This window comes from Alternaria ethzedia, assembly GCF_023757985.1.
Source record: "Alternaria ethzedia strain BMP 0044 chromosome Unknown scaffold_67, whole genome shotgun sequence".
Classification (NCBI taxonomy): Eukaryota; Fungi; Ascomycota; class Dothideomycetes; order Pleosporales; family Pleosporaceae; genus Alternaria; species Alternaria ethzedia.
Window position 1 is genome coordinate 1 of NW_026056260.1, and position 25,595 is coordinate 25,595.

The following is a 25,595-nucleotide window of genomic DNA, read 5'->3' on the forward strand; positions in this document are numbered from 1 at the left end:
GTGTGTGTGTGTGTGTGTGTGTGTGTGTGAAGATGATGACAGTGATGAAGACGAGCACTTACAGAGTTCAGATAACGTTCTGCTTCAGCGCGCCAGTCGTCATTGCCACTCTTCAGCGCAGGAAGCAAGTCCCAGGTAATCTTCGGACAGAGACTTTCCTTGTCGTAGGTAAAAGTAGCTTCGACGTGTGCGCCCTCGCCCTCAAACACAGTGACCACATGCCGGAGTGCATCGAAAGCTGTAGACCATGAGTCGAAGCTGATGTTCCTCTGTCTCAATTGGATGATCAATTCAAAGTCGGTTTTGCGCTTGATGCTGAGGAGCGAGTCGATGCATTCCTGAGTCGACTCGCAGTCACGACTCGTGAAGAGACTCTCAACATGGAGGTCAAGCGTCAGACTGCGAAGGAACTTCGACGGATCCAGGCCAACGAAAAAAACACATCCCTGCGTATAATGTGCTGAAGCTCAATAAGGTCCCCTATGTTCCACATCTTAGGCCACCATGTACCGATGATTTTGTACCACGCCTCCACAACCTCTCGAGCTGTTTCCTGGCCCACGTATCCAGGTCTGACGAAGAAAGGGGTCCAGGTATGCATGTAGCAGGGACGCAGGTAGACGGTGTATCTTGTGCCTGGCTCGTGCGTCGAGGCTACCTTTTGGCATTCTTCTTCCTTGCCTTTAAGTGCGCCTCTACACCGGCGGTGGACGAGGTAGGCCATCGAACCTTGTGTTGATTGAAGTGTAGGTGCGTCCCATACGTGCTTGTACACCATGTTTCGCAGTTCCAAGGGAAGGCGCGCTTGCATTTGTTCGCAAAAGGCAAGGTTCCATGTTGCGCAGACACGGCATATCGCTTTCACCAAGGGACGGTACCTATCTGGCAGACGCTATATCAGATTAACGTCACGAATTACTGAGCTTGTAGAGCATACTTTTTACGCAATCTTTCGTTTTCACGTCGGATGCGCGTCCGTGGGCTGAGCTCCTCCAGTGGCTTTGGATCATCGGTCATTGCCGTCTCCGTGGCTGGATTTAGACAGCCTGATCAGGGTGAACGCAATATGGAAGTTGACCTACGGTGGCTGGATACATGAAGTAGGAAGGCGCTCTAGTGGCGTCGGAACAGCTAGCGTTGCGACGACATGACGTCGGGAATCTCTGCGCTACTTCGCTGGCTGACATGCGTTATTATTTTTACGATGTTGTATCTGATCACAATCGGGCAAAGTAATGTGTTCTTCCTGGTATCTTCAGAAAGTATATATTTATAGTAAACGCAGCTCTTGTAAAGATACTAAAGCTTCACGAGCAATGCTGCCCATTCTAACAAATTGACAAGCCTCCTGCCTTCTAGTCATCCCCCTCACTCGCGCTATCCAGCTCATACCCCTCTTCAATCTGATCCTCTCTAAACATAGTTCCATAATACCGTGGCGGCTCATAAGGAGTCCATGGAGGTTCCGGAGAAACCGATTTGCCATATTCATCGCGGTCAGAGTCAGTTTCTTCATAGCCTAGGTAATCGTCTGACTCCCAGTCATCCTCGCTGTAGTCCCTGCTCTTAAGTTCCCGCGGGTCGTAGTCTGCGTCGTTTTCGATGCGGTAGTGTTTGTGGTGCTCGCGTACGCGGGAATCCTATATATTCGTAAGTCACTATGTGTGAGGCAGCGAGCGATGTAGAATTAGTGTGCTTACACTGTCGAAGTGACGAGCGGCTTCCTCTCTCCAGTTGGATTCGGGATTCTTCAACGCGGGGAGCATGTTGAACACCAATTTCGGTATAAGATCTTGGGCGTAGACAAGAAGCAGCCTTACGTCCGCGCCTTCTTCCTCGAATTTCTCAATCATGGGTCGGAAGATGTCGAAGACGGTGAACCAGGGATTCAGTTGGAGGTATGACTGCTCCAACCGCAGTCTTAGTTTGAAATTCGCCTTATTCTTTATCTGGAGCAGCGCGTCGACAGTTCGTTTCGATTCGCTGGTGTCCTTGCCCTTGTTCCTTAGGAATCCGTCGGTAGTAAGCCTGAGTGTCAACTTGCGCACAACAGTTGTAGTATCCAAACCGACAGAGAAGGCGTCGCCACGGATAACGTAGTCGAGTTCGTCTGTGGTTCGTAATTCCCATATGTCGGGTTGTACTCTTGAGATCGACTTGTACCAGGATTCGACAATCTCCAAGGCCGATGCATCCCCTACGAATCCAGGTCTCATAAAGTAAGGAATTTGTCCATGTTTAGGGCAGCTGTCCACTGTTCCCGGGTGATGCGTTTTTACTAAAGTGTCGCAATCTATGTCGCCCCCAGAGCAATTCCACTTAGGATGATATGTTATACGAGTATCTTTCAGTGTCTTGTCGTCCCAGACGTATGCGTATACAATGTCGCGAACTTCACGAGGCAAACGCCGTTGCATTTGCTCAAAGAAGGGGCGACTCCATGAGGCGGTGAACGCCGAGAGAGCTAACGGAAGGTGTCTGTGTTGGAGTCTTGTATGAGGTCTTTGCTCGAGTTCAGAGAGATCAAGACTTACTCGCGCCGAACGTCTCTCTTACGCTGTCGCGCTCTTGCTTCTTCGATTTTTAATACTTTGATCTGCCTTCTCAATGCTGAGATAGTTCGCGTAGCTGTACGAATTCTGGGAGGTTTTAGCACAAGGTGCACCAGTCAAGCTCTAGGAGCTTTGCGTACGTATCGTTCGCGTCTAATTCCATACCCTTGATGCTGCAACTAGGTTAGAACTGATCCGACATGAGGTGCTGACAGGGCCCAAAGACCTACGCGCGAAGCCGCTGCACTGCGGACTCAGCCGATAGCTTCCAATCGATCATAGCTGCTCTCTCCATGGCTGTTTTTGGGTGGCGTGATCAATGCGGATGAACCTTGGGGGTTGAAGTCTTGTTGCTAGGAATATGAGGTGGCACGGTGGATAGGGGTATCGGAACGACTAGCATTCCGACCTCGGGAAGACCCGAATCCCTGCCCCCTTCAAGATGGCTGCAGTATATTACCCATTCGATGAAGTATCTATTAGTATTCACGAGCGTCTGAATGCTGCGAAAGATATGTGTAACATAGTTTGTATTGTAATGACAAGGAGCTAAACAATAATAAAAGTGGTCCTAGGTAAGACGACTAATCACGTGATGCCATTTGGTCTTGTCAATCTTACTCCGACTATGAATCGTAATCAGGAGGTCCACGTAACTCGGGCTCGGGGTAGACGTCCTCCCACCTGGGCGGACTCGGAGATTCGTCGGTATAGTCCCAATCTTTACTTGCTTCCAGCTCAAGTTGGTTCAGCAGGTCATTCTTCCAATTTATGAAATCACTTCCGTACTGACGCTCCGAATCCCACCCATCATACCTTCGATAGTATCTATGACGATCTCGACGGAACTCATCGACACTGTCGTCGCTCTCGCCATGATTGCTGTAGATGTCCGCATCCGAATCGTAATCGAGCTCGGAATCATACTGATATGACGGGGGTTCATAGTCGTCGTTGTTCTCGATACGATAAGCTCGGTGTTCGTCCTTTATTCGTGTAGCCTGATCATACGAATCGTCAAATCTAGGGAATAGGGTCTGAATAATGTGAAGGTCTTACCGTGTCAAAGAAGCGTACTGCATCTTGTCGCCAATCGGATTCGGGATATTTCAGAGCAGAGTACATGTTATACTTGGGTATTCGCGATGGCTGCACGCAATCGTATACGAACTGAATCCGCACACGAGCCCCATCCTTCTCGAGGATGGTCACCACATCCCTGCACATGTTGAGAATCCGCTGCCAAACGTTGAGCCTGACATGTTTTTGTTTCACCCGAAGTGTTAGTACGAAGCCCAATCTCTTCTCAATGGAAAGGAGCGAATCGAAAAACAGCTTATAAAGCTTCTCCTTCTCCGAGTCATGCTCAAGGTCTGCAATTAGTTCATCAGCGTGGATGATAACAGCCAACTTCCGCAGAAATGCGGCAGGCTTCAGGCCGACATGGAATCTATCATGTTGAAGAATGGACGGAACATGATCCAGAGGTACTCCCATCGCGATATTGGGATTGGCACCATGTATGCGACTATACCAAGCCTCGATCATTTCCCGTGCAGATTCTTGTCCGGTGAAAGCTGGTTTTACGAAATATGGTACTTGGCCGTGCGTGCAGCTTTTAATCGCTTGCGAGTCGTAAATCATGGCGTCCTGGCATTCTTCCGGCTCGGCACTGCAACCATCTCTCATGATAGATGTCATAGTGATGCTTGTATCGATCAAAGTTTTCTTGTCCCAGACGTGTGCATAAACCATATCTCGAAGCTCACGAGGTAGGCGTTGTTGAAGCAGGTCGAAAAATGGAAGGCTCCAGCCTGCGGAGTAGCGCCGAAGGGCTGACGGAAAAGACCTGACAGGTTAGACTGGAATTAATGTCAGATTTCTAGATGCCATGCACTCACTGGATAAGCGCATGAGTCTTCTCTGTTGCGATATCTTTGCGTTGCTGTCTCAGTTCCCTGAGCTTTTCTCTGGCAGCTGCGATTTCCTTTTGAACTGAGTCAAGTCTGGTGATTGTTCAGTACAGCTCCTGAAGATTGGAGAAGTCCTGGATACGACGTACTCTTTTTGAGCATGGAGGTCCTTCCGCTTGATGCTGCAAGCTTGTTAGCACAAGAGCGAAGTGGGGCGGAATAGTTCGTCTATACTCACTCGCGCAGACAGTCCAGCGCTGATTCCAGATTTGTATCCATAGTTGCGGTTGTATATGGCGATACGCTCACACTGTGGGAAGCGTGGGGGATGTGAGACGTATGGCCCTTCGGGCGGGGGGGGAGGTTAAGAATTTAAGGGTTGGGATTATTATATGTTTGTTGACTGCGGGCATGCGGCACAGCCGCAACCTCGGAACATTCCGATCCCTTGTCTCAGCAACAACCTTGAAGCGCCAGGCGCAGCGAGCTGCAACTACCGAAGAAGACTCCGCACCCATCCCTTAACGTTCCTGTCCCCGCCTTCCTTCCTAGGACTTCCCTGCAGCCTACAGCTTTATTTGCGTACCACTTACGAGCCATACTTAAACGACCTGCGCCTCCCGGAGCCATCACAACCACAATTCTGTCTCGACAACCCTCTGTCCAAATCAGAAGGTCGTAAACCTGTGTCTTCGAGCAAATCCCAGTTCCAATAATCCTCCTGCCCATCGTCTGGATTGTAATCCGGCTCGTCCTCCCCTCGATAATGTCTGTCCTGATTCCTAATGCGACAGTCACAGATCTACTCTGCTTGTCAGCGCCGGTCTTGCATGAGGATGATGAGGGCCAGTATTACCGAGTCGAGATATTCGATCACGCCCTGCTTCCACGTCACTGGATGATAGCTTCTAACGATGCTGTTCAAGTCCACAAATAAATATGGTGTAGGGTGTGGGCCCCGACTACAATGAATAGCCTGGACGTCAACGATAGCTCCTTCGTCATCGAACGCCTTGACCGTGGGTTGCAAAAGATCGAAGAAGTCGGGCCAACAGTTCAATCGGAACTTGGGAGTGCATATACGAAAGTTGAGTCGGAAACCAGCTTTCTTCTTGAGCCGGTAGAGAAGATCGAAAGTCTTCCGCCGTGTATCTGCGTCTGGCCATTTGCAATACGGACTAGCGAGTCTAGATGTAGTCTCGTTGAAATCGATGGTGAGAGTCCGGAGGACGGTTGCTGGGTCTAGGCCCACTTTGAAGCGATCTTCACACACGGTCTGTTGGATCGACTCTTGGGTATCAGGGATCGTGAAGGTGTCTGGTGTGAGTGTAGCTGCTGCTTCGTACCATGCCCGCACCATTTCCAGGGCTGTCTCTTTGCCCATGAAGTCGGGCCGAGCAACATGTGTATGGCATCTCGGATCGGAGTGGCCAGGAGGACCGGACTGCTGCCTTGGCTGTCTTGTGGAGTGGAGATACTCCACACTCCAGATCTGCGCATATATCATCTCGCGAATCTCGACAGGCAGTCGCTCTTGCATCCTAGCAGAGCATAGCATGTTCCAGGCTCTCGATAACTGCTCACAGGATGCATCGAGCTCGCTGTGTACAAGGCAACGTCAGCGATGGAAAAAGTTGGGTAGAGCTGGCGGTCCCTTACGCCTGCACTTCCGTCTTCTTTTCCGCTGCTGATAGCCACTCATGTTTTGCTGCTGTACGCTCCCTTTGGATGCTACATTAGCTTGCATCGCTATGGAGCGCCGCAGTTTAGCACTTACCTCTCCTCTGCAGCAGCTTTTGCGCGTTTCAGGCTAGTCAGGCAGGTCAGTTTCTCTGAAGTCCAGGCAGCAGTGCATGAGAATGGATATACAAACATGAACAGTCTTTTACACGTGTCGCGCACATCGTGTTCCAAGTCGTATGAACTTTTCATGGTGGTGGTATAGCGCGAAAGAAGATAATATGTTACTCTGAGTCCAAAGCGTTTATTTCCCTCTGGAAGTAGTGAAGTGTAAATTACCGTCTTATTCGTAAGGCGGAGTCGCGCTAGATTCGCGGTTTGCCCCACTTACACGTACTTCATGGGTGGCCTCACGATTATTGAACGCCTCGTGTGCGAAGCTTGTACATTTGCATGCGGCTTAAAAGATTTAGATTGGAATGGTATCGGCACGGTGATAGCCACGCATCCTTCCTCCCAAACGAAGTAAACCCTTCTTACCGATAACCATAGGGCGCAACAGATTGTTGCCAGGCAGCCACAACAGGATCTGAGCCTGGATTATCTTCTTCGCTCCGATAGTAGCGATGATAAGGTCTCAGTTGCTCATCATCGAACTAAATGACTTGTCAGATACTGTTCCTTAGGGGAGTTACAATCGTCTCACCTCCTCGAAATAATCGATCAGACCCTGCTTCATGCTCTGGTCCCAGGTCGCCGGATCGTATGTTCTGACCAGGTGTTCAATATCAGTTCTCACACCCGATGTCTCATCCATGCAATCCGTATTGTTGCCACTGTAATCGGACTCAACAGTGACATGACCTCCTTCTCGTTCGATCACTTCAACGATAGGTCTCAGTAGACCAAGGATTTCGGGCCACATCTTGAGACGAATGCAATCGTGGTAGATAATGAAGTTGAGCTTAAAGCCAAATTTCTTCTTAATGCGAAGAAGGAGGTTGAACGCGTTTTGGCGTGAGGCGGCATCTTCGAATGCGGAGTGTTTGTGACCAAGCACAAGAGAGGTGTCGTCAACTTCGATATTCAGGAATCGCAGAGCAGTGGCGGGATCTAAGCCCACCCCGAACGTATCTTTGCATATGACCGTGTGGAGTTTTCCTCCTAGGTTGTAGCCGCTGAGTACGAGCCAGGTCCTTGGCATTGGGCATATTCTAGCCGCGGTCTGGTGCCACATCTGGACATTCTCTTTGGCAGCCTCGGCTCCTACATACTCCGGTAAGACGACTTGTGAGATACACAAGATGCGATTAGGCTGCAACAAGTGAGTATCTGCGGATTCGCCCATAGCCTTCATGGCTACCTCAGAGCCTTCAAAGCCTTTCAAGTAGTCTTCATCCCAGAATTCGGCATTGATCATATCTCGGATCTCGCGCGGTAGCCGATCGTGCATTCTGGCGTAGTAAAGTTTGTTCCAGGCTTTTGAGTGTGATTCGTACGATGCTTCCAGTTCTTTGTTCAAACTATGTCTGTGAGCTATTGCTCACCGTGAAGCTGCATCTTCCGGAATCATAAGAACCTACGCTTTCCACTCGTTCCAATCATCGTGACTCCAAGAGTAGCTACTTGCCATCCATAGTTCACTTGACTCTACCGTCAGCTTCTCTTGAGTCTTTGAAAGCATCTGTTAGGACCGTGCTTACTCGTTCTGACGACGTTTGATCCTGTGAGAATTAGCCAAGATGAGCGGCGACGTAGTACGACAACTACCTACTGAAATACTCGGTCCTGTACGCGTCGCAGTTCTTGATGGAGCTCACGTAGATTCGCCATGTTTGATGTTGAGGGTGAAGAGAAGTGGGATGTTGTTCGAGGTTACAGGTTTTCCTTCCACGTATTCTTTGTTTGGTTCAGGCTTCGTGGAAGCGAGTCGACAACCACGTTCATGAAGGATTCGGAACCAACCGGAGCGCTACCGCGTGGAGCGGAACCAACAACACGGATGACGCCTGAAACCTCCCACTAAATGAGGGCGAGAGCGAAGATCGTTGGAAGACTATCGCGCCGCGTCATGTTCACGTGCGCCACAGCGCATCCGCCATCTTCGCAACCTGCGCCATCTCCTTAACATCATGGACCCTCAGAATATGCGCCCCACCCCTGATAGCCGCTGCCACCCCAACAGCAGTCCCCCAGACCCTATCTTTCGCTTCCTTGACCCCCGTAATATCGCCGATAAACTTCTTCCGACTCGTGCCCACAAGCCAAGGAATGCCTTCTAGACCCGGATACCTCATCAACTCATCCTGTCGGCGAAGCAGCTCAAGATTATGTTCCTTTGTCTTCGCAAAGCCAATACCAGGATCGAGAACGATACGCCAGCGCCTGACACCCGCTTTTTCCGCAGCAATAACGCGCTCGACGAGTTCGCGGCCTACGGTCTCTGTGATGCCGTCGGGGTAGGATGTCGTTTCAGGACTGGTCATGGTTTCCGGCGTGCCGCGCATGTGCATGAGACAGACTGTACAGCCAAGTTTTCCCATGGTGGAAAGCATCGTGTCGTCCATGGCACCTGCACTGACGTCGTTGATCATGTTCGCGCCGGCATTGATGGCAGCTTCGGCGACGCTTCCACGGTAAGTGTCGACGCTGATTGCGATGTTGTTTGCCTCTGGCATTGAGCGAATCAGCTTTACAGCTGGAAGGACACGTGCTAGCTCTTCTTCGGCGGAGACCTGGACGGCACCGGGTCGTGTTGATTGTCCGCCTACGTCGATGATTGCGGCTCCGGCCGAGATGTGTTCGCGAATGGTGTTGGCTAGGGTTGCTTCATCGATATTGTAATTTTGGCCGCCATCGGAGAATGAGTCCGGTGTGACATTCAGGATAGACATGATCCTCGTGTCATTCGCTATCCGAGAAGACGATATTGGGGATAGATCTGGTCCAAGTGGCGTCAGCGGCACCAGCGGCACCTCTGATTTAAGGAGTCTTTTGAAATGGCGTTTAATTTGATTCGAGAATGGGTAATCTTCACGCTGATTGCGCAAAAGTCTAGAGAGGATCAGCAACGTTTCACTGGCCAGATAGATGATTATCTTACTCAACAAGAGGGCGTAGAACGAACTGCCTCTCGAACATCAACGCATGCGGGATCGTAAGTCTTTCGCTGGAGAATTTCTCGTTTCCATGAAGTAAAATGTCCAAATCAATATTTCTGGGTCCTTTGTCGATGACTTTGACACGGCCCATGTCATTCTCAACTTTCTGAAGCGCGTCTAAGAGTTCGTTTGGTGACAGACTGGTTTCTATCTGTTTGCGTGAATTTGACGTTTGGAAGAAGGGACATTATTTAGCATACCTGACAGGCACCGTTGACGAAGTTGTCTTGATCGAGTACGTACATGGCTTTGCTCTCCCACAAACTACCGGTTCGTACGATCTTTATTTTTCCACTTGACTCCATTTCTCTGCATGCACGTTCAATCATGGCCACTCTGTCGCCCATGTTGCTCCCCAAAGCAACGACGGCAAGTTCCTTCTTACGGTTGACAGGCTTATAAGAAAACACTTTCCGCACATCTTGCGATTGAGGCTCGTGCGGAACGCGAGAGTCGGAGGGTGCATCACATTCCTGGCGTTGAGTGGGTGACGAGTGAAAATTCGATCGATTAGAGACCTTGCCGTGGATAGTGTCAACTGAGAGGGCTACACGGCGTGGACACCGTGATGGGGCGGCCCTGAGCGAGGCCAAACATTTGGATGCATTAGTGAACATGTTAGCATGTGACGCGGTGGGACAGACAGAGGCAGGCGCGCGATGCCGACAGCCTTCCCCGGATGGCACTAGACGATAAGCGGTTAGCGCTCTCCGCGTGAGACATGCGTCGTGCCTCGGCTCACGGCTTACAGAGAGTCGACCAGAACTCCTCAACCATAAGAAAGGGCCCGACTCCTCAAACCTTAAGAATTCGCCCGAATCCTCGATCCACTCGTCTTCCTTTCTCGCTGTTGAATTACCTCGCATCTTCCCTTTCTCAACCGCAAACCTCTATACCGTCATCATGGCTTCTCCACGTACGCATCCACGCCTCATTCACATGTGCCCAGCTGACAAACCTCAGAGCAAATCCGCACCAAGCTCACCGACCTGCTGAAGATCCAGCACCCCGTCATGCTTGCGGGCATGAACGTGGCTGCTGGACCTAAGCTTGCCGCCGCCGTCACCAACGCTGGAGGTCTCGGTGTCATCGGCGGTGTCGGATACACACCCGACATGCTCCGCGAGCAGATCGCCGAGTTGAAGGGATACCTGAATGACAAGAACGCGCCATTCGGCATCGACCTGCTCCTTCCTCAGGTAGGAGGCAGCGCGCGCAAGACCAAGTACGTACCGGGCGATCCATCACATGCAAGGCACGGGACTAACGGCATATAGCTACGACTACACCAAGGGCAAGCTGAACGAGCTCGTCGACATCATCATCGACTCCGGCGCCAAACTATTCGTCTCCGCCGTCGGTGTCCCGCCCAAGGTCGTCGTCGAGAAGCTACACAAGCACGGAATCCTCTACATGAACATGATCGGCCACCCCAAGCACATCAAGAAGTGCCTCGACATCGGCGTCGACATTATCTGCGCACAAGGAGGCGAGGGCGGAGGACACACTGGAGATGTTCCCACATCCATCTTCATCCCAGCAGCAGTCAAGATGGTCGAGGGCCACAAGTCGCCCTTGACCGGCGAGCAGGTACAAATCGTAGCTGCGGGTGGTATCTACAACGGCCAGTCGCTCGCTGCCATGCTCACATTCGGTGCCACCGGTGTCTGGGTCGGAACACGCTTCGTCCTCTCCGAGGAAGCCGGTGCGCCCAAGGCCCACCAAGAAGCCGTCCGCACAGCTGGCTGGGACGACAACATCCGCACCATCATCTTCACTGGACGCCCGCTCCGCATCCGCACCAACCCATACGTCCAGAACTGGGAGGAGAACAGGCAACAAGAAATCAAGGAGCTCACTGCCAAGGGCATATTGCCTGTCGAGCATGATCTCGAGAAGATGGGCGACGACCTCGACGACGAGACTATGGACAACGCGCGGCCGTTCCTAATGGGCAAGGTCGCTGCCGTTGTTAACGAGAGGAAGAACGCGAGGGAGATTGTTGATGAGCTTGTCACAGATGCCGTCAAGTGGTTGAACATTGGCAACTCCATGATCGTGTCCAAGTCGAAGCTATGAGGAACCATTTTACGTAGTTAATTTTGATGCATCTTTCTCTTTTCTCATTCAACGCCCATGATCTTTTCCTATCTGCAGAGTACATGGTTCAGATTGATTACGTCTGCAAGATAATGCGCCTCGGTATAACCTTGGAACTAGCCAGTGAGCTAGTGCTGACCATCATGCGGCTGATGCCACCGCATATGCCCCGATGCCGCGGTCCGAAGAGCATCTCTTGCAAGGCTCCGTTATCAATGCAACCACCTCGGGCAATGCTGCGACTTTGAGATTGGGCGTCTGTGTCAAAACCTTTGGAAATGTCCGTGGACGCTCCCGAGGTCTTTGGTGTACTAGCAGGGGAACCCCACCCATTTAGGACTAGCGTTCCAGCTTCTCTGGTGTCACAACTCAAACTTCGGTGTTTTGCACGATGAAAAGTTACAACCACGTAACCGACGTCATGGCTACACAACGACAGTGGTTTTTGCAAAGGCGCGAGGCTGCACTGAAGATAGAGCTTGCGGCCGCAGAAAGGCGGTTATCCGAGCATGTCATGCGCTACGAGATGATAGAAGGCTATCTCCAGGCGCTCAGCGACATAGGAAAGAGGGAAAAGGGGAGGAGAAGAATTGTAGCGGCTATGAGCAGGCATACATCGTCAGTAAATTCAGTGCGGAGCATACGTCGGTAATAACGCGCAGACAGCAAGTGGGAGTACGAAAGCGAGAACGGGAGGCTGCAAGGGCTGAAAAGGGAAGCAATGCGCGCCCAGGGCTTGTCCAGAGGAGGGTACGCGATGTCAACACCATGTCGTGTTCTTATCAATTTACTAACCAATCGGCGGCAGCTCATTCGATCAAGTCGCTCAAACACATGCGCAGATATCTTGTCTGTGCCTCGCTACTAGGATGCAAGCCTGCCTACCACGGGAACTGCGTGATTTGATATACGACTACATCTGGGATGACAGCTATCACAGACTCGCATCGTGCTATATGTCTCCGAGTCCTACTATCGGACACGGTTTTAGATGGACGACAGCTCACATGCATCCCAAGATTGGCCGTACTCCACGTGACACCAAGCCCATCGTCGTAAACCCTGCATACGTCGACCTGGACACGGCCCGAGAGGCCCTGGAGGCGTACTACCGCATTTCTGCGCACCGTGAGTACGCTTTCCTGGTCAGATGTCCTGAACAAATGCATACCATACTGCACGAAGATGCGTTTAAACTTGGTGTACTACCCGCAGAGCATCTAAGAGCAATGGATTTATACCTTACACAAGAGCGATCTGAAGTGTGGCTACCCTGGATCATCGACGAAAACAAACTCAGCAAAGCTTTCACGCAACTCACTGAAGGTATTCGCCGGAAGAAAGACTTCAAACTCAACATCACATTCATCCAGACCGAGATCCGACTGAAGCAATGGCACTTGCTATTCCGCATCCTAGTTCCTCTTTGGACAGCTTTCCAAGCTGCAGGAGCGGAAGTGCATCTATACTGGCATTATACAAGGGCACTTGAGCAAACAGATATGCTGAGATGGGTGTTCAGTCTTGATCACATTGTTAGCGTGTGGACGCCTAAGTTGGAGTGGAAAAGGGAGATTATCGAGCATATAGAAAGGGAGGGGACCTTGTTTCCGAGAGAAGCCAAGCATTTTCGGTGGGAAGATCGAGAGGAAGAGGAAGATGAGTCTGGCTGAGGCTAGAAGAAGTGCACTAGTTGTGACGATGGTCACTATGTAACTGATCACAAGCCCCCAACTAATCCTGCTGAAAAGCCCCCAACTAATCCTGCTGAAAAGCTCCCAAGCTCTCATCATTCCAGCTCAAAAACTGTCCATTAAACCCCTTTACATCATCCTTCTTCGCCGCAGCCAACCTCGCCATAACATACCCCGGCTGCTCCGGCTTCAGCAGTCCGCCGTCCTTCTTAAGCCCACTGAACTTAGTCCTGTCTTTCTCGCTCATACGCTCGTGGTGCACTTCGCGGATCTCACGCTGCATCTCCGTATCTACAACACCAGGGCGGATCGAGATAGTAGTGATAGAAGGTTCTTCGACAGAGAGCGTAAGGGCAAGGTGGTTCAACACGGCTTTTCCCGCGCCGTAGCAGCCCCAGCCTTGGTAGGCGGAGGTGGCGGCACCGGAGGAGGTCAGAAGGATGGTGCCGGAGGTTCTGCGCAGAGAGGGGAGGGCGGCTTGTACCTAAAAAGAGCAGGGAGTTAGTCTATTGCATGATGCCAGGATAAGTAATGTTGATGTTGAAGGTCTGAGTAAGTATCGTCGATAGAAGGAGAAACGAATAGAACAGAACGAGACTTCGACTTACCATACCAACCGCACTAAACACATTAACATCAAACCCCTTCCTCCACTCCTCAGGACTACTATCCGCCACCTTCTTCACCGGATCCAGCGTCCCGTGATTCACAATCAGCGAATCAATGCGACCCCACCGCTCATTTGCCAGATCAACCGCTTTCTGCGGGAGCGAAGCATCCGCCATATCGCCAGCGAGTACAGCTACTTTCTCGTTGCCATATTGGGATTGGAGAGCGGTTAGAGCAGATTCAGTCCGCGAAACCAGGACGACCTTGTGGTTTCGCGAGAGGAGGTGGTGCGCAATGGCTTGGCCGATGCCTACGAGAGTGAATTAGTAATGGAATTGGCGGTATGAGAGTCTGCGTTGGTGTTGACTACGCTTGCACGTGTAGCTTTTTTTACACGTCTGGGAGGTCTGCAGACCACGGAAGTGTAATGCATATTTGACTAGAACAGAAAGCGAGGTGATGGAGAATTTAGTGAATAGATAAATACCTCGAGAAGCTCCGGTAAGAATAACGACCATTTCTTTGAATTCACTCATCTTGACTGTTGTTTGGGTGGGTTAAGTTCATATGTCGGGACGGATCGGAAAGGTTATGCTCGTGTTGGAGGGGTACGTCATATTAGTCAGCTTCTTGCCAGACACTGCCCGTCTGCCGTGTCAGAAATTCGTTGTCGTAACATTCGCAGCATGGAAGTCAACGATATTCACTTAGAGGTGCGTTAAACTCGTTCACGTCAAGTCGAGGTACAGCATTTTAAGATTCTGCAGAATCCGTCCGACTCGTCCGCGAGTCCAATTAAACGGCATCTTTCTAAATTATTAGCCCTGCCAGCAACCACAACACTGCGACAACTACATTACTTTGACAGCTGCAAAAGTGCGACAGCTTACAATACTGCGACAGCTACACTACTGCGACAACTCCAGTACTGCGATAGCTTCCAGTACCGCGACACCTACACTATTGTGACAACACAACCAACACTCTAGCAAACAAGACCCAAGCTATTACAATCATATTAATTCTTGCTAATCGATACTACCTCTACGATACAACACGCCCACCGCGCTTTATACAAGACTCAAGCTCAGCCTCGCAGTATGCTGTCAAACCGACATTGCAGTGCCTTCCGGGCAGCTCGCAGAACCACCTGACCCGCTTCCCTTGGAATCCACGGTGGAAGTGCTGCCGCTGACCATATCTCATGCTTACCCGGATATACTAGAGCTGGACTTACATTCTCAATGAAGTATTCGACTAGCGCATGACAAGCAGGACAGCACTTCTGCGATACTGGTAGGGCGCTCATCTTACCTTTTAGTGCATCCGTAGTTGTTTTACCAGGGAGCTGCAGGTGAGCCTTGCTTAGTGGTGCAGAAGACGCGGAATTGATATCGACGTCTAGGATATCAGCCGGCTCCTTGGCTAGTAAGGCAAGACTCAGTAGGACTGTTTCGCAGTGGTAGGTACCGGTGAAGTTTGTAGCTTCTGCTTCTTCGTTTTCAAATTCCGCGGAGTAGCCATGGCCATTTCTTAGCAGCCATGTTATGATCTTTTGGCATTCGTCCGTTGTGAGCTTCTCTCCAGATGGCAATGTGAAGTTCTCCAGATAACCCTTTATGATCAATCTCCTGTCCTGGTGCTCTTGACGGGTTTCAAAGTGTTGGAACTTCGCTTGCTGCCAGTAAGTTCTGAGGACTTTGTTGCGGGGTGCCTGTCTGGGTTCACTCCGGAGATCCAGGATCGCTGTCCAGTGTAAACATATCAGATCCAGCCATGCCATTGCTGCGTGCTCCCACTGCTGTCTCTCGGCAAGAGAGTCGAGCTGCTCGAACTCGGGGTCGATCGTTTGTTGCTTTTCAAGTGGGGTCGAGAATCCAGGGAGGCCTTCGGTATCTTGAGCAATGTCGCCGGTCTTTATTGCATTCTTTATCATGTAAACCTTTCTCAAAAGCCCTAGGTTTGTATACAAGTACTTGCAGAGCGCCTTCTTAAACTGTGTTAAAACATTAAGCTAGAAACCTACTTGTTTTAAAAAATAATTAAGATAGTAACCTACAAGTGCAATTTTGTCTCTATTTTAGCTAAAGGCTAAAACCTAGTTATATAAAAGTACTTATAGTTATATACTTTTATATTTACTCTTACTATTCTTTTATACTTAGTTTTATAGTTTTTAAATTTCTTTTAGTATATAATTTAAGTTAAAATATTACTTTTTATAATTAGTTTAAGCTTTATTTTTTTTTAATAGCTTACTTAGCTTTATTAAGTAAGCTTAGAATTTTTTTTAGCTAAAACTATTATTTAAAGCTATACGTATTAACTTAGTTTTATAGCTTTTAAAGTAGTACTTACTATTTTAAAAGTTTTTCTACTTTTTAGTAATAAAAAGTATAAACTAAACTTTAGCTTTTTAAATAAAATTAAAAAAAGTAAAATTAAACTTTTTATAAATAAAAATTTACTTCTTTTATAATATAGTTAAGAAATTAATTATAGCGCTTTTAGTAGCTCTACTATTAATAAGTAAAATAATATAATTATTAAAAGAAGTTATAACTAAGTAATATAATAAATAAAGAGAAGAAAATTAGTTTAGTATATTACTTTTATACTTACTACTACTTATATAACTATAATATAGCTAAAAAAGCTTTATAGTTTATAAAAATATATATTATAACTACTTAGCTATAAACTACTCTAGATCTCTCTAAATCTCTTTAGACTATACTAGCTTATATAAGTATAAGCTCTACTAGTATAAAGACTTAAAGAAATCTTTTATAAGTAATAGCTTTATTTAAATTACTTAGTAGAGGTTTATATTTATATAATTCTATATTAACTTATTTTACTTTTATAATATAAACTTTTATCTATAACTATTAGTAATACTATAAATATAGTTTTATTATAATTATATAGTATAGTAGAAAACGTAGCTTTTTAAGCTTAGCCTAAGCTAGCTAATACTTTATTAGCTTTAACTACTACTAAAAAGAAATTATAAGCTCTAATATCTACTATAGAAATACTACTAGTTAAGAAAAAAATACTTATTAATAAACTAATACTATTAACTTTTTAGTAAAAACTTAAATAAAAAAATTAGCTTTTATTAAAAGCTAAATAGTATATAAAAATTACTACTTTATATACTTAATATAAGACTCTTAAAGCTATACTTACTAGTAGTAATTTCTAGACTTTATTACTACTTATACTAATACTAGCTTTAGCTACGCTTACTAAGAGTACTCTATACTAAACTAAACTTTTTAAAATTCTACTTCTAAAATCTAATTTTCTAATATATTTTAAAAGTAAAAATAAAGTATAACTTAATAGCTAAGCTAAAGCTTATAAACACTTCTTTAAGAGTAACTCTACTTTAACTAACTTAACTATATAAGTTAACTTTATAATTAGATAGCTTAAAAACTACTAACTTAACTATTAGAAAAGAATAGCTAAAGCTATTATAGCTAACTTAGAAGCGCTAGTTCTAATCTAGACTACTTTAAAGTTAGCTATACTAGAGTTTCTTAGCTTTTTCTTTAAATATAAGTAGATAGCTAAAGAAAAGATTAAAAATATAAAATAGTATTATTATACTTTTACTAAGCTTCTTAACTACTTTAAGATATAATAAAAAAAGCTTAACGCCTAAGCTACTTTTAATACTAATAAGAATTATATTTATAACTTCTACTTTACTCTTAATCTAAAGATATATAAATAACTAAATAATATTAAGTAAAAGTAGTATAGTCTTATAGTACTAAAGGCTAAGACTAACTAGTAGTATAGAGCTCTAGAGTTTATACTTTAGATTAGATAAGTTTAGATAAATATAAATAATACTAAAAGAGACTAGTTACTTTTTAAGTAAATATAGTATAACGCTAACTAGTATAGTTTATCTAGCTAAGAGGTAAAACTATATATACTACTTAAAAGAAAATCTATAACTACTTTAGTAGTCTAAATAAGTATAAAGAATATTAGTTAAGTTAAATACTATAACTACTACTATAAAGAGTACTATAAAAGAAAGTACTTTAACTTTACTAGTATCTAGAAAAAAAAAGTATACTTTTAAGCTACTTAACTTTATAGTCTAAGAAACTTATTATATACTTTAAGAGTCTTATTACTACTATAAGTAGTAAGTATAAGACTAGACTAAAAATAGTAAACTTATCTTTAATTACTATAAAAAGTACTATTCTAGCTAAATCTAAATCTATTTATATCTAGGCACTTTTTAATAGTAGCGCTAAGGCTAACTTTATTAGTTAAGCTATAGCTAGTAAAGCTAGATACGTACTATACTAAGATAGTATAATCTAGTTCTATAGTCTTAATAGCTAAAAACTAGCTATATTAGACTAGATAGATATAAAGTATACTATAACTAATAGCTATAATACTATCTAAAAAGAGTAGAAAAAGTTTTATTTAAAAGACTTTAAAGAATTTAATATAATTTTAGATATACTATAGCTAAAGTAATAGTAATTTACTCTAAACTTTATTTTAAAATCTATAAAATTTATAAAGTAGACTAGATACTATAAGATTACTCTAGAAATTTCTAAATAATTTATAGCTATACTTCTTAATAAGAATAATAATAGCTTTCTACTAGTAGTAGACTAAGTAAGTATTAAAGTTAGAGAGTAGTTATAATTACTTAATTATAGATATATAATTACTTAGCTCTTAGGTATATAGCTAGAGATTTTATTCTAACTTTCTTTTATAGTAGATTAATTATAATATACTTAATTATCTCTAATTATTAATTATCTCTAGCTCTAATAGTTATAAGCTTAGCTACTTAATATTATAGTTCTAGCTATACTTACAATATAACATTATTACGTAACTAGCCTAACCTAATTAGGCTAGTTATCTTACTAGCTCTAGAATATAAAGGTTTCTATACCTCTATATTCTACTCTATAGCTTATATTCTATTATATATCTATTTAATTGTATCTCTTATATTATATAAGCTTCTTTTTAAAATAAGTATTTATAATTACTTATACATAAATTATATTATCTAGTTATAAAGTAATAGACTAAATTAATATATTAGCGCGCAATACTAACTAGTTACTATAGCTTACTCTATATTCTATATCTCTATACTAATTAAAAATAGCCTAGTTAAATAAAGAAGCTAGTAGTAGCGTAGTCTCTACTCTTAGTAATAATACCTAGACTTAGTAGTAAGACGCCTAAAGCTTTAATAATAGCCTAGGCAACTTTAAGTTAGACTCTAACTTTAGTCTAGCTAAAAAGGCTAAGATACGCGCTAATTACGCTACTACACTTATAGAATACTAGCGTACTTATAGCGTACGCTTTAAAGGTAATAATTATTATAGATTAAATCTATAATCTCTACCTAATTAGGCCTAGCTCTAATTAAGTAAGAAACTTTAAATAGTTCTACTATATAAGTAATATACCTATACGTAATATCTTATTTTAATAGAAGTATATACCTAATAATTATAGTATATAAGTACCTTTACACTATATTACGTTAAACTAACTAACCTAGAATACTTTATATTAGGCTTAGTTATTAAGAACACGTTTACGCATATAACTATTATTATTACTACTACTACTAATTACTATATTAGGTAAGTACCTCTAAGATTATTATTACTAACGCTTATAATAGCTATAAGCGCTACTATACTCTACGTACCTAATAAGTAAGTTAGTAAGTAACTTAGAATATCTATAACGTATAGATCTTAATAATAAGAATTACCTAAGTATTATACTAGAAGCCTATAGATAGAGAGACACTAGACTTAATAAGTAATTACTTATAAAAGTAACTTACTAACACTAGTAGAGAAATAGTCTACCTTATATAGATAAGTAGATAGAGAGTAAAGGCTAGCTTTATAAAGCGTAACTCTATAGTAAGCTCTACGTTAATGTAATACAAGACTATTATAATAGTAACTACAAACTCTTTCTAAGGTAATATCTAAGCTACTAGTATTACTATTAGAAATACCTAAAACTAATCTATAGACTTACTATAGCTACTCTACTATATATAAGCGCAGATCTTCTATTATTAGAAAAGTATACTTTAGGTAGCCTATCTACCTCTACCTCTAGAACTAGATAGTAAAGGCTAAGAGCCTATAACTACTAAGAAATAAAAGCTTATTAGTATTAATATTAGTAATACTCTCTTAGAGTATCTTAAGAACACTAATTATATATATCTTTAATAGACTACTAAAGACGTATAGTATAAACTCTAAAAAGACTTTAACACTAATAAAGATAGTAAATACTTCTATTCTATAAGTAAAGGCTAACTTTATACTAAAGGTAATATCTAGTATAATATAATTAATATTACTATTATAGATATAAATAACCTCTAGAAGAACTTTATTTAGTAACTAGACTACTAGTAGAGCTTTATTATTACTTCTCTTATTAATCTATATAACTACACTAACGCTATTTATACTTACTTAGTTAAGAATAAGCGTAATAATAAGACTATTAGTAATATACGTATATAACTCTAGAAAGTTAAATCTACTCTTAATAACGTATTATAGTTATAGGTATAACTAATAGACTTAGTAAGTAGCGCTATCTATTACAAGAAGCTTACTAAAATCTATTACTTTACTTCTAAGGTAGGCTAACTTAAGAAGCTTACTACTTCTAATGTCTATAGTAATTCTATATTTAAAGCTCTTACTTAGAAATATAATACTCTCTATACTAAATATAATAATCTTAAGTAGTAGATTAAAGACCTTAGCTATTATAGTAATAAGCTTAAAGAAAGCTCTATCTATGTATAACTTAAGAAAGATCTCTAGAAGAAGATTAATAGTATAGACTAGTAAGTAAATAAGGTAAAGGCTAACTCTAAGCTTAAGAATAAGTATAAGAGCTAGGTAGACTAGTATAGTGTTAAGCTTTATAATTACAATATTAAATATACTAATATAATTAAGAATAAGAATAAAGTATACAATCTTCTTAATAATACTCTTACTAAAGCTTACTATAAAACTAAAGCTATTACTAATTAACTTTTATAATTTAATCTAAACTATAAGCTCTATACGTTATTTTGTTAGAAATACTTTTATAAGCTAGTTAGGTAGTAGTCTCTACTATTAACTTAACTACTATAACTAACGCCTATACTAGACTATATAAGTATTAACTACTACTATATAGGTTATATACTAGTGCGTAAGATCTTCTAACTTCTATTTCTATATTAGAATTCTTCTCTACTTTCTTAATACCTAAACCTATACACGCTAGCTATAGCAGTACCTTTCTAACCTCTACTAGTCTCTATGTTAACTATTAGTAGAACTATATACTTTTATAAGCTATCTAAGCTTAAATTCTTTAAAAGTAAAACTAATAATAACTATAAGTATTAGCGCAAGATAGTAGTAGCTAAGTATAGAATATATCTAAAGAACTAGTAAGTAGTAGATTACCTAAAGTTCTAGATTTAGTAGAAGGCTTATAAATATATTTGTAACGTTAAAGCTAAGTACTTCTTAGACTTTCTTAAAGTTCTAGATAGTTAGTACTTAACTTATAACTAGAAGGCTAACGCTAAGACTATAATTACTAATAGCTCTCTATATTATAAGTCTAGCTAGAAGTTTATAGAATAGAAGTCTAAGTTTATATTCTATATACGTATTCTTAAATATAAGAACGCTATCTAGATCTACTACGCTTATAAGTTTATATAACCTAGCTTAGCTATTACTACTACTATAAACTCTTATAAGAATAAGACTATTTACTTCTTTCTTCTTTACGCGTAATATATTAACTAAAAGTACTAGTAGATTAACGCTAGCTATAAGTCTACTCTAACTATAAAGGCTACTACTTCTTCTACTAGATAGATATCTAAGTTAGTATCTTTCTAGATACCTAAGTTAGGCTAATATAATAACGCTACTAGTTTATATATCTATAGAAAGATAGCCTTTAAACGCTTAGATAAGAATAAAAAGTGCTTAGCTAAACTAAAGCTTTACTTTAAATATAGTAAGAATAATTATTAGATATATTATTAGTTAGCTCTATATTACAGCAAGCTCTTTACACTTTTAATATAGATTCTAGCGTTAGTAGTAATCTATATTAATACTCTTAATACTAAGAATAAAGACATAACTATAGAGAATAAAGAATTATTAGATAATAATAACCTAGTTAATAATAATAGCTACTACGTTAATAATAAGGCGCTTCTTAGTTAGTTAAACTAAATACTCTTAAACAAAATTACGTATAGAAGCTTAACTAGCGTATAGTAAGTTAATATTAATATTATACTTAACTCTACTTTTAATAAGTTAAGATAGCTACTATATTACTAGCTACTTTTTATAAAACTTCTATTATAGAGAAAACCTACTTTATCTCTACTACTATACTAAGTAGTAGACTCTCTAAAGATTTTAGCTAATAACTTAAGTTTCTAGACTCTACTATAACCTACACTAATTATTAGTAACCTATGTCTATACTTATTAATACTAGAGCTAGTATCTATTTTGTAAATTAGGCCTAGGCTAATAACTACTCTCTAGAAATATATTCTATTTCTAAACCTATTTAACTATTATTAGCTAATAGTAAAGAGGTTACTAAGCTTACTAAGGCTATTAATCTATCTATTAGATATAGTAGTTATACGTTTAATATTCTATATTATATTATAAATATAAGTAAATATAATATTATTATAGAGATAAATTAGATAAACTATTACTAACTTTCTCTCTACTTTAGTAATTAGCGTTTACTTATATTCTCTAAGAATACCTATAAGCTTAACTACCTTTATAAAGACCTACTTAAGACTATTTATAATAATAGTATTTATTATAGTTATATACGCCTTATTAAGAGTAAGTACAAGACTAGAGAAATAAGTATTAAGATAGATAAGAATAGCGAAGAGAGCTCTAAGAAAATAATAGTAGATATCTATCTTATCTCTACTACTACTACTACTACTATAGTAACTAAACACCTAGAGTAAGTATTCTAGTTAGACCTCTAATACTAGAACGCTAAGAACCTACTAGATAAGAACTAGAAAGGTATAAATATTACTACTATATTATAAGATAACTTTAAGAAGTATATAAATAAGATAGAATAAGCGCTAATAATAAAAGAGTAAGTTAGTAAAATAGTGCCTAGCTAGGTTCTTAACAAGCTACCTAACTTATTTAATTCTTATCTTACCTATTAGCTTCTAAATTAACAACCTAGTGTTAATTATCTAATTAATATATTACCTAATATAACTACGCCTAAACCTTACATCTATAAGTTAACTTATATTAAAACTAAAGCTATTAAGAAGTATATTAATAATATATTATAGAAGAGTTTAATTAAAGCTAGTAACTTACTCTATACCTTTTCTATTCTTATTATATAGAAGTCTAGAGGTAGTCTCTACGTCTACGTAGATTATTGCGCTCTAAATAACATTACTAAAAAAAATAGAAACGCTCTACCTATAATTAAAGAGATAATAGCTTAGATAGCTAAGGTTAAGATTATAACTTTAGTAGACGTTGTTATAGCCTTTAATATAGTTAGAATTAAAAAAGGTAATAAAGAGAAAATAGCTTTTCTTACTTACTATAGACTCTATAAGTATAACGTTATACTCTTTAGGTTATATAATATACTAGAGATATTTTAGAACTTTATTAATAAAATATTACGTAAATATCTTAATATTATATATAGTGTATACTTAGATAATATTCTTATCTATAGTAATAATAAGAGTAATTATAAGTTATATATTCTTAAGATTCTTTATAAGATATAAGGCGCTAGACTCTTATTAGACTCTATAAAGTGTAAGTTTAAAGTAAAGCGTATTAAGTATCTAGAACTAATACTTACTACTAATAGAATTAAGATAAATTCTAAGAAGGTGTTTACTATTCTATTATAGAAGCTGCTTAGATTAGTTAAGAATATCTAGTTATTCTTAGACTTCTATAACTTCTACTATTACTTTATTAAAAGTTTCTTCTAGATCGCAAAACTACTTACTAAGCTTACTAAGAATAGTAGCTAGTAATACTTTCTATTAGAGCCTAATAGCTCTACTACTTATACGTTTAAGTAACTTAAGAAAGTATTTAAAAATACTAGTCTTCTTACGCATTTTAATCTAGACCTTAAAATATAGTTAGAGATAGATACTTTAGACTTTATTACTACTACTATACTTTTCTAAATATATAATAGAGTGTTACGCTCTATTATATTCTTATTATATAAGATATTCTCTATAGAATATAACTATAAGATCTATAATAAAAAGCTTCTTACTATAGTTTATATATTTAAAGAGTAGCGCTTTAAGTTATTAGAAACTAATAATTCTATCTTAGTTCTCTTAGATTATTAAGCATTATAAATCTTTATATCTAAAATAGCTTAATTAGTAATAGGCGTAGTAGGCTAAATTTCTTACTAAGTTTAATTTCTATATTAAGTATTACCTAGGTAAGTAAGATACTAAACCTAATACCTTAACACAAAGGCCTAGTAACTTACCTACTACTACTAATAATAAAAGAAAATAATATTAAGTATAAGTTATTCTTAAGTCTAACTAAGTAGATTCTAAGTATTATATTACTACTATATACTATTACTTTAATAGTAGAGAACACTAAGCACTATACTTAGCTAACGCTCTATTTAATAATCTTAAGCACACACCTATAGACTTAGCTTAGATAATATATAGTAAATTAGAGACTAATAACTTTAGTAATTAATATCTTTTTACGCTTAGATAGAATAAGAAGTCTAATAATAACTTAATAACACTAGACGTCTCTAATAATACCTTAGATAAAGCTAATATCTTATAGATAGTCTAAGACGCGTACTAGAATAATAATATTACTACTACTATTCTTACTATAAAGACTAAAGGTTAACGTTATATCTCTTACTATCTAATTTATAGCTCTAATTATATATATTTAGAATTAGGTAATTACTCTATATATAATAAAGTATTATATATAAAGAAAAAGATCTATATTTCTAACTCTAGTACGCTACGTACCTACGTTATTAAGAAAGTCTACTATTCTTTCTATAGTAGTTATAGTAGTAAGTATAGTAGCTATAATACGTTAAATTAATAGTACTACTAGCCTAAGATAATTAATAATATTACTTACTACGTTAAGAACTACTTATTCTGTTAATACGTAAAACCTTACTAAGATAGTAAGTATAGGCTATTATATTCTCTACTAGTACCTAATTATTATTAGAGTAGCATTAGTATAAACTATATTACTTACCTATCTCTCTATACAGATAATAGACGCATATATACTAATATTCTTATAGTAGTTAATTACTTAAGTAAGAAGAAGAAGTTTATCTTTATTATAGATCTAAAGATTAATACACTTATACGCGTCTTTATAGAATATATATAGTATAAGAAAAGCTACCTAGATAATATTATTAGTAACTATAGTGCTTAGTTTCTCTTCTATTTCTAGACGCGCTTATATTAATATTTAGAAATAAAGCCTAAGCTCTTAATAGAATACTACCTAGAGATAGATAGTTAAACTAAGAACGCTAATATATAGTTAAAGTAATACTTACGTTTCTATATTAACTATAAGCAGAATAACTAGGCGCTCTTTCTACTAATAGCAGAATTTAAAGCTAATAACGCTATTAATACTAGTATAGGCACTATAGCTTTCTATCTTACTAAAGATTATAACTCTAAGTCTAGTCTTAAGCTAC

The 25,595-nt window shown here is 40.3% G+C and overlaps 8 protein-coding genes across 8 annotated transcripts; 1 reads left to right on the plus strand and 7 right to left on the minus strand.

The window, feature by feature from the left end:
- Positions 1 to 1,355: 1,355 nt before the first annotated feature.
- On the minus strand, positions 1,356 to 2,442 carry J4E87_011045 (uncharacterized protein; the record flags this gene model as incomplete). The annotated part of the gene is made up of 3 exons (XM_049382612.1): positions 1,356 to 1,640; positions 1,701 to 2,247; positions 2,438 to 2,442. The coding sequence occupies 3 exons, from the start codon at positions 2,440 to 2,442 to the stop codon at positions 1,356 to 1,358; spliced, it is 837 nt and encodes a 278-aa protein (XP_049227644.1).
- Positions 2,443 to 3,178: 736 nt separating this feature from the next.
- Positions 3,179 to 3,677, minus strand: J4E87_011046 (uncharacterized protein; the record flags this gene model as incomplete). Its single annotated transcript, XM_049382613.1, has 2 exons — positions 3,179 to 3,538; positions 3,612 to 3,677. 2 exons carry the CDS (start codon positions 3,675 to 3,677, stop codon positions 3,179 to 3,181), a joined length of 426 nt encoding a protein of 141 aa, XP_049227645.1.
- Positions 3,678 to 5,279: 1,602 nt separating this feature from the next.
- Positions 5,280 to 6,547, minus strand: J4E87_011047 (uncharacterized protein; the record flags this gene model as incomplete). The annotated part of the gene is made up of 3 exons (XM_049382614.1): positions 5,280 to 6,041; positions 6,243 to 6,249; positions 6,543 to 6,547. The coding sequence occupies 3 exons, from the start codon at positions 6,545 to 6,547 to the stop codon at positions 5,280 to 5,282; spliced, it is 774 nt and encodes a 257-aa protein (XP_049227646.1).
- A 289-nt stretch (positions 6,548 to 6,836) lies between these two features.
- J4E87_011048 (uncharacterized protein) lies at positions 6,837 to 7,778 on the minus strand (the record flags this gene model as incomplete). Its single annotated transcript, XM_049382615.1, has 2 exons — positions 6,837 to 7,624; positions 7,772 to 7,778. 2 exons carry the CDS (start codon positions 7,776 to 7,778, stop codon positions 6,837 to 6,839), a joined length of 795 nt encoding a protein of 264 aa, XP_049227647.1.
- A 442-nt stretch (positions 7,779 to 8,220) lies between these two features.
- J4E87_011049 (uncharacterized protein) lies at positions 8,221 to 9,653 on the minus strand (the record flags this gene model as incomplete). Its single annotated transcript, XM_049382616.1, has 3 exons — positions 8,221 to 9,199; positions 9,249 to 9,457; positions 9,507 to 9,653. 3 exons carry the CDS (start codon positions 9,651 to 9,653, stop codon positions 8,221 to 8,223), a joined length of 1,335 nt encoding a protein of 444 aa, XP_049227648.1.
- A 556-nt stretch (positions 9,654 to 10,209) lies between these two features.
- On the plus strand, positions 10,210 to 11,385 carry J4E87_011050 (uncharacterized protein; the record flags this gene model as incomplete). The annotated part of the gene is made up of 3 exons (XM_049382617.1): positions 10,210 to 10,222; positions 10,270 to 10,531; positions 10,584 to 11,385. The coding sequence occupies 3 exons, from the start codon at positions 10,210 to 10,212 to the stop codon at positions 11,383 to 11,385; spliced, it is 1,077 nt and encodes a 358-aa protein (XP_049227649.1).
- Positions 11,386 to 13,164: 1,779 nt separating this feature from the next.
- Positions 13,165 to 14,245, minus strand: J4E87_011051 (uncharacterized protein; the record flags this gene model as incomplete). Its single annotated transcript, XM_049382618.1, has 3 exons — positions 13,165 to 13,584; positions 13,709 to 14,019; positions 14,242 to 14,245. 3 exons carry the CDS (start codon positions 14,243 to 14,245, stop codon positions 13,165 to 13,167), a joined length of 735 nt encoding a protein of 244 aa, XP_049227650.1.
- A 551-nt stretch (positions 14,246 to 14,796) lies between these two features.
- Positions 14,797 to 15,624, minus strand: J4E87_011052 (uncharacterized protein; the record flags this gene model as incomplete). The annotated part of the gene is made up of 1 exon (XM_049382619.1): positions 14,797 to 15,624. A coding segment is annotated over one exon (828 nt), but the record flags the coding sequence as incomplete, so codon positions are not given.
- Positions 15,625 to 25,595: the final 9,971 nt, after the last annotated feature.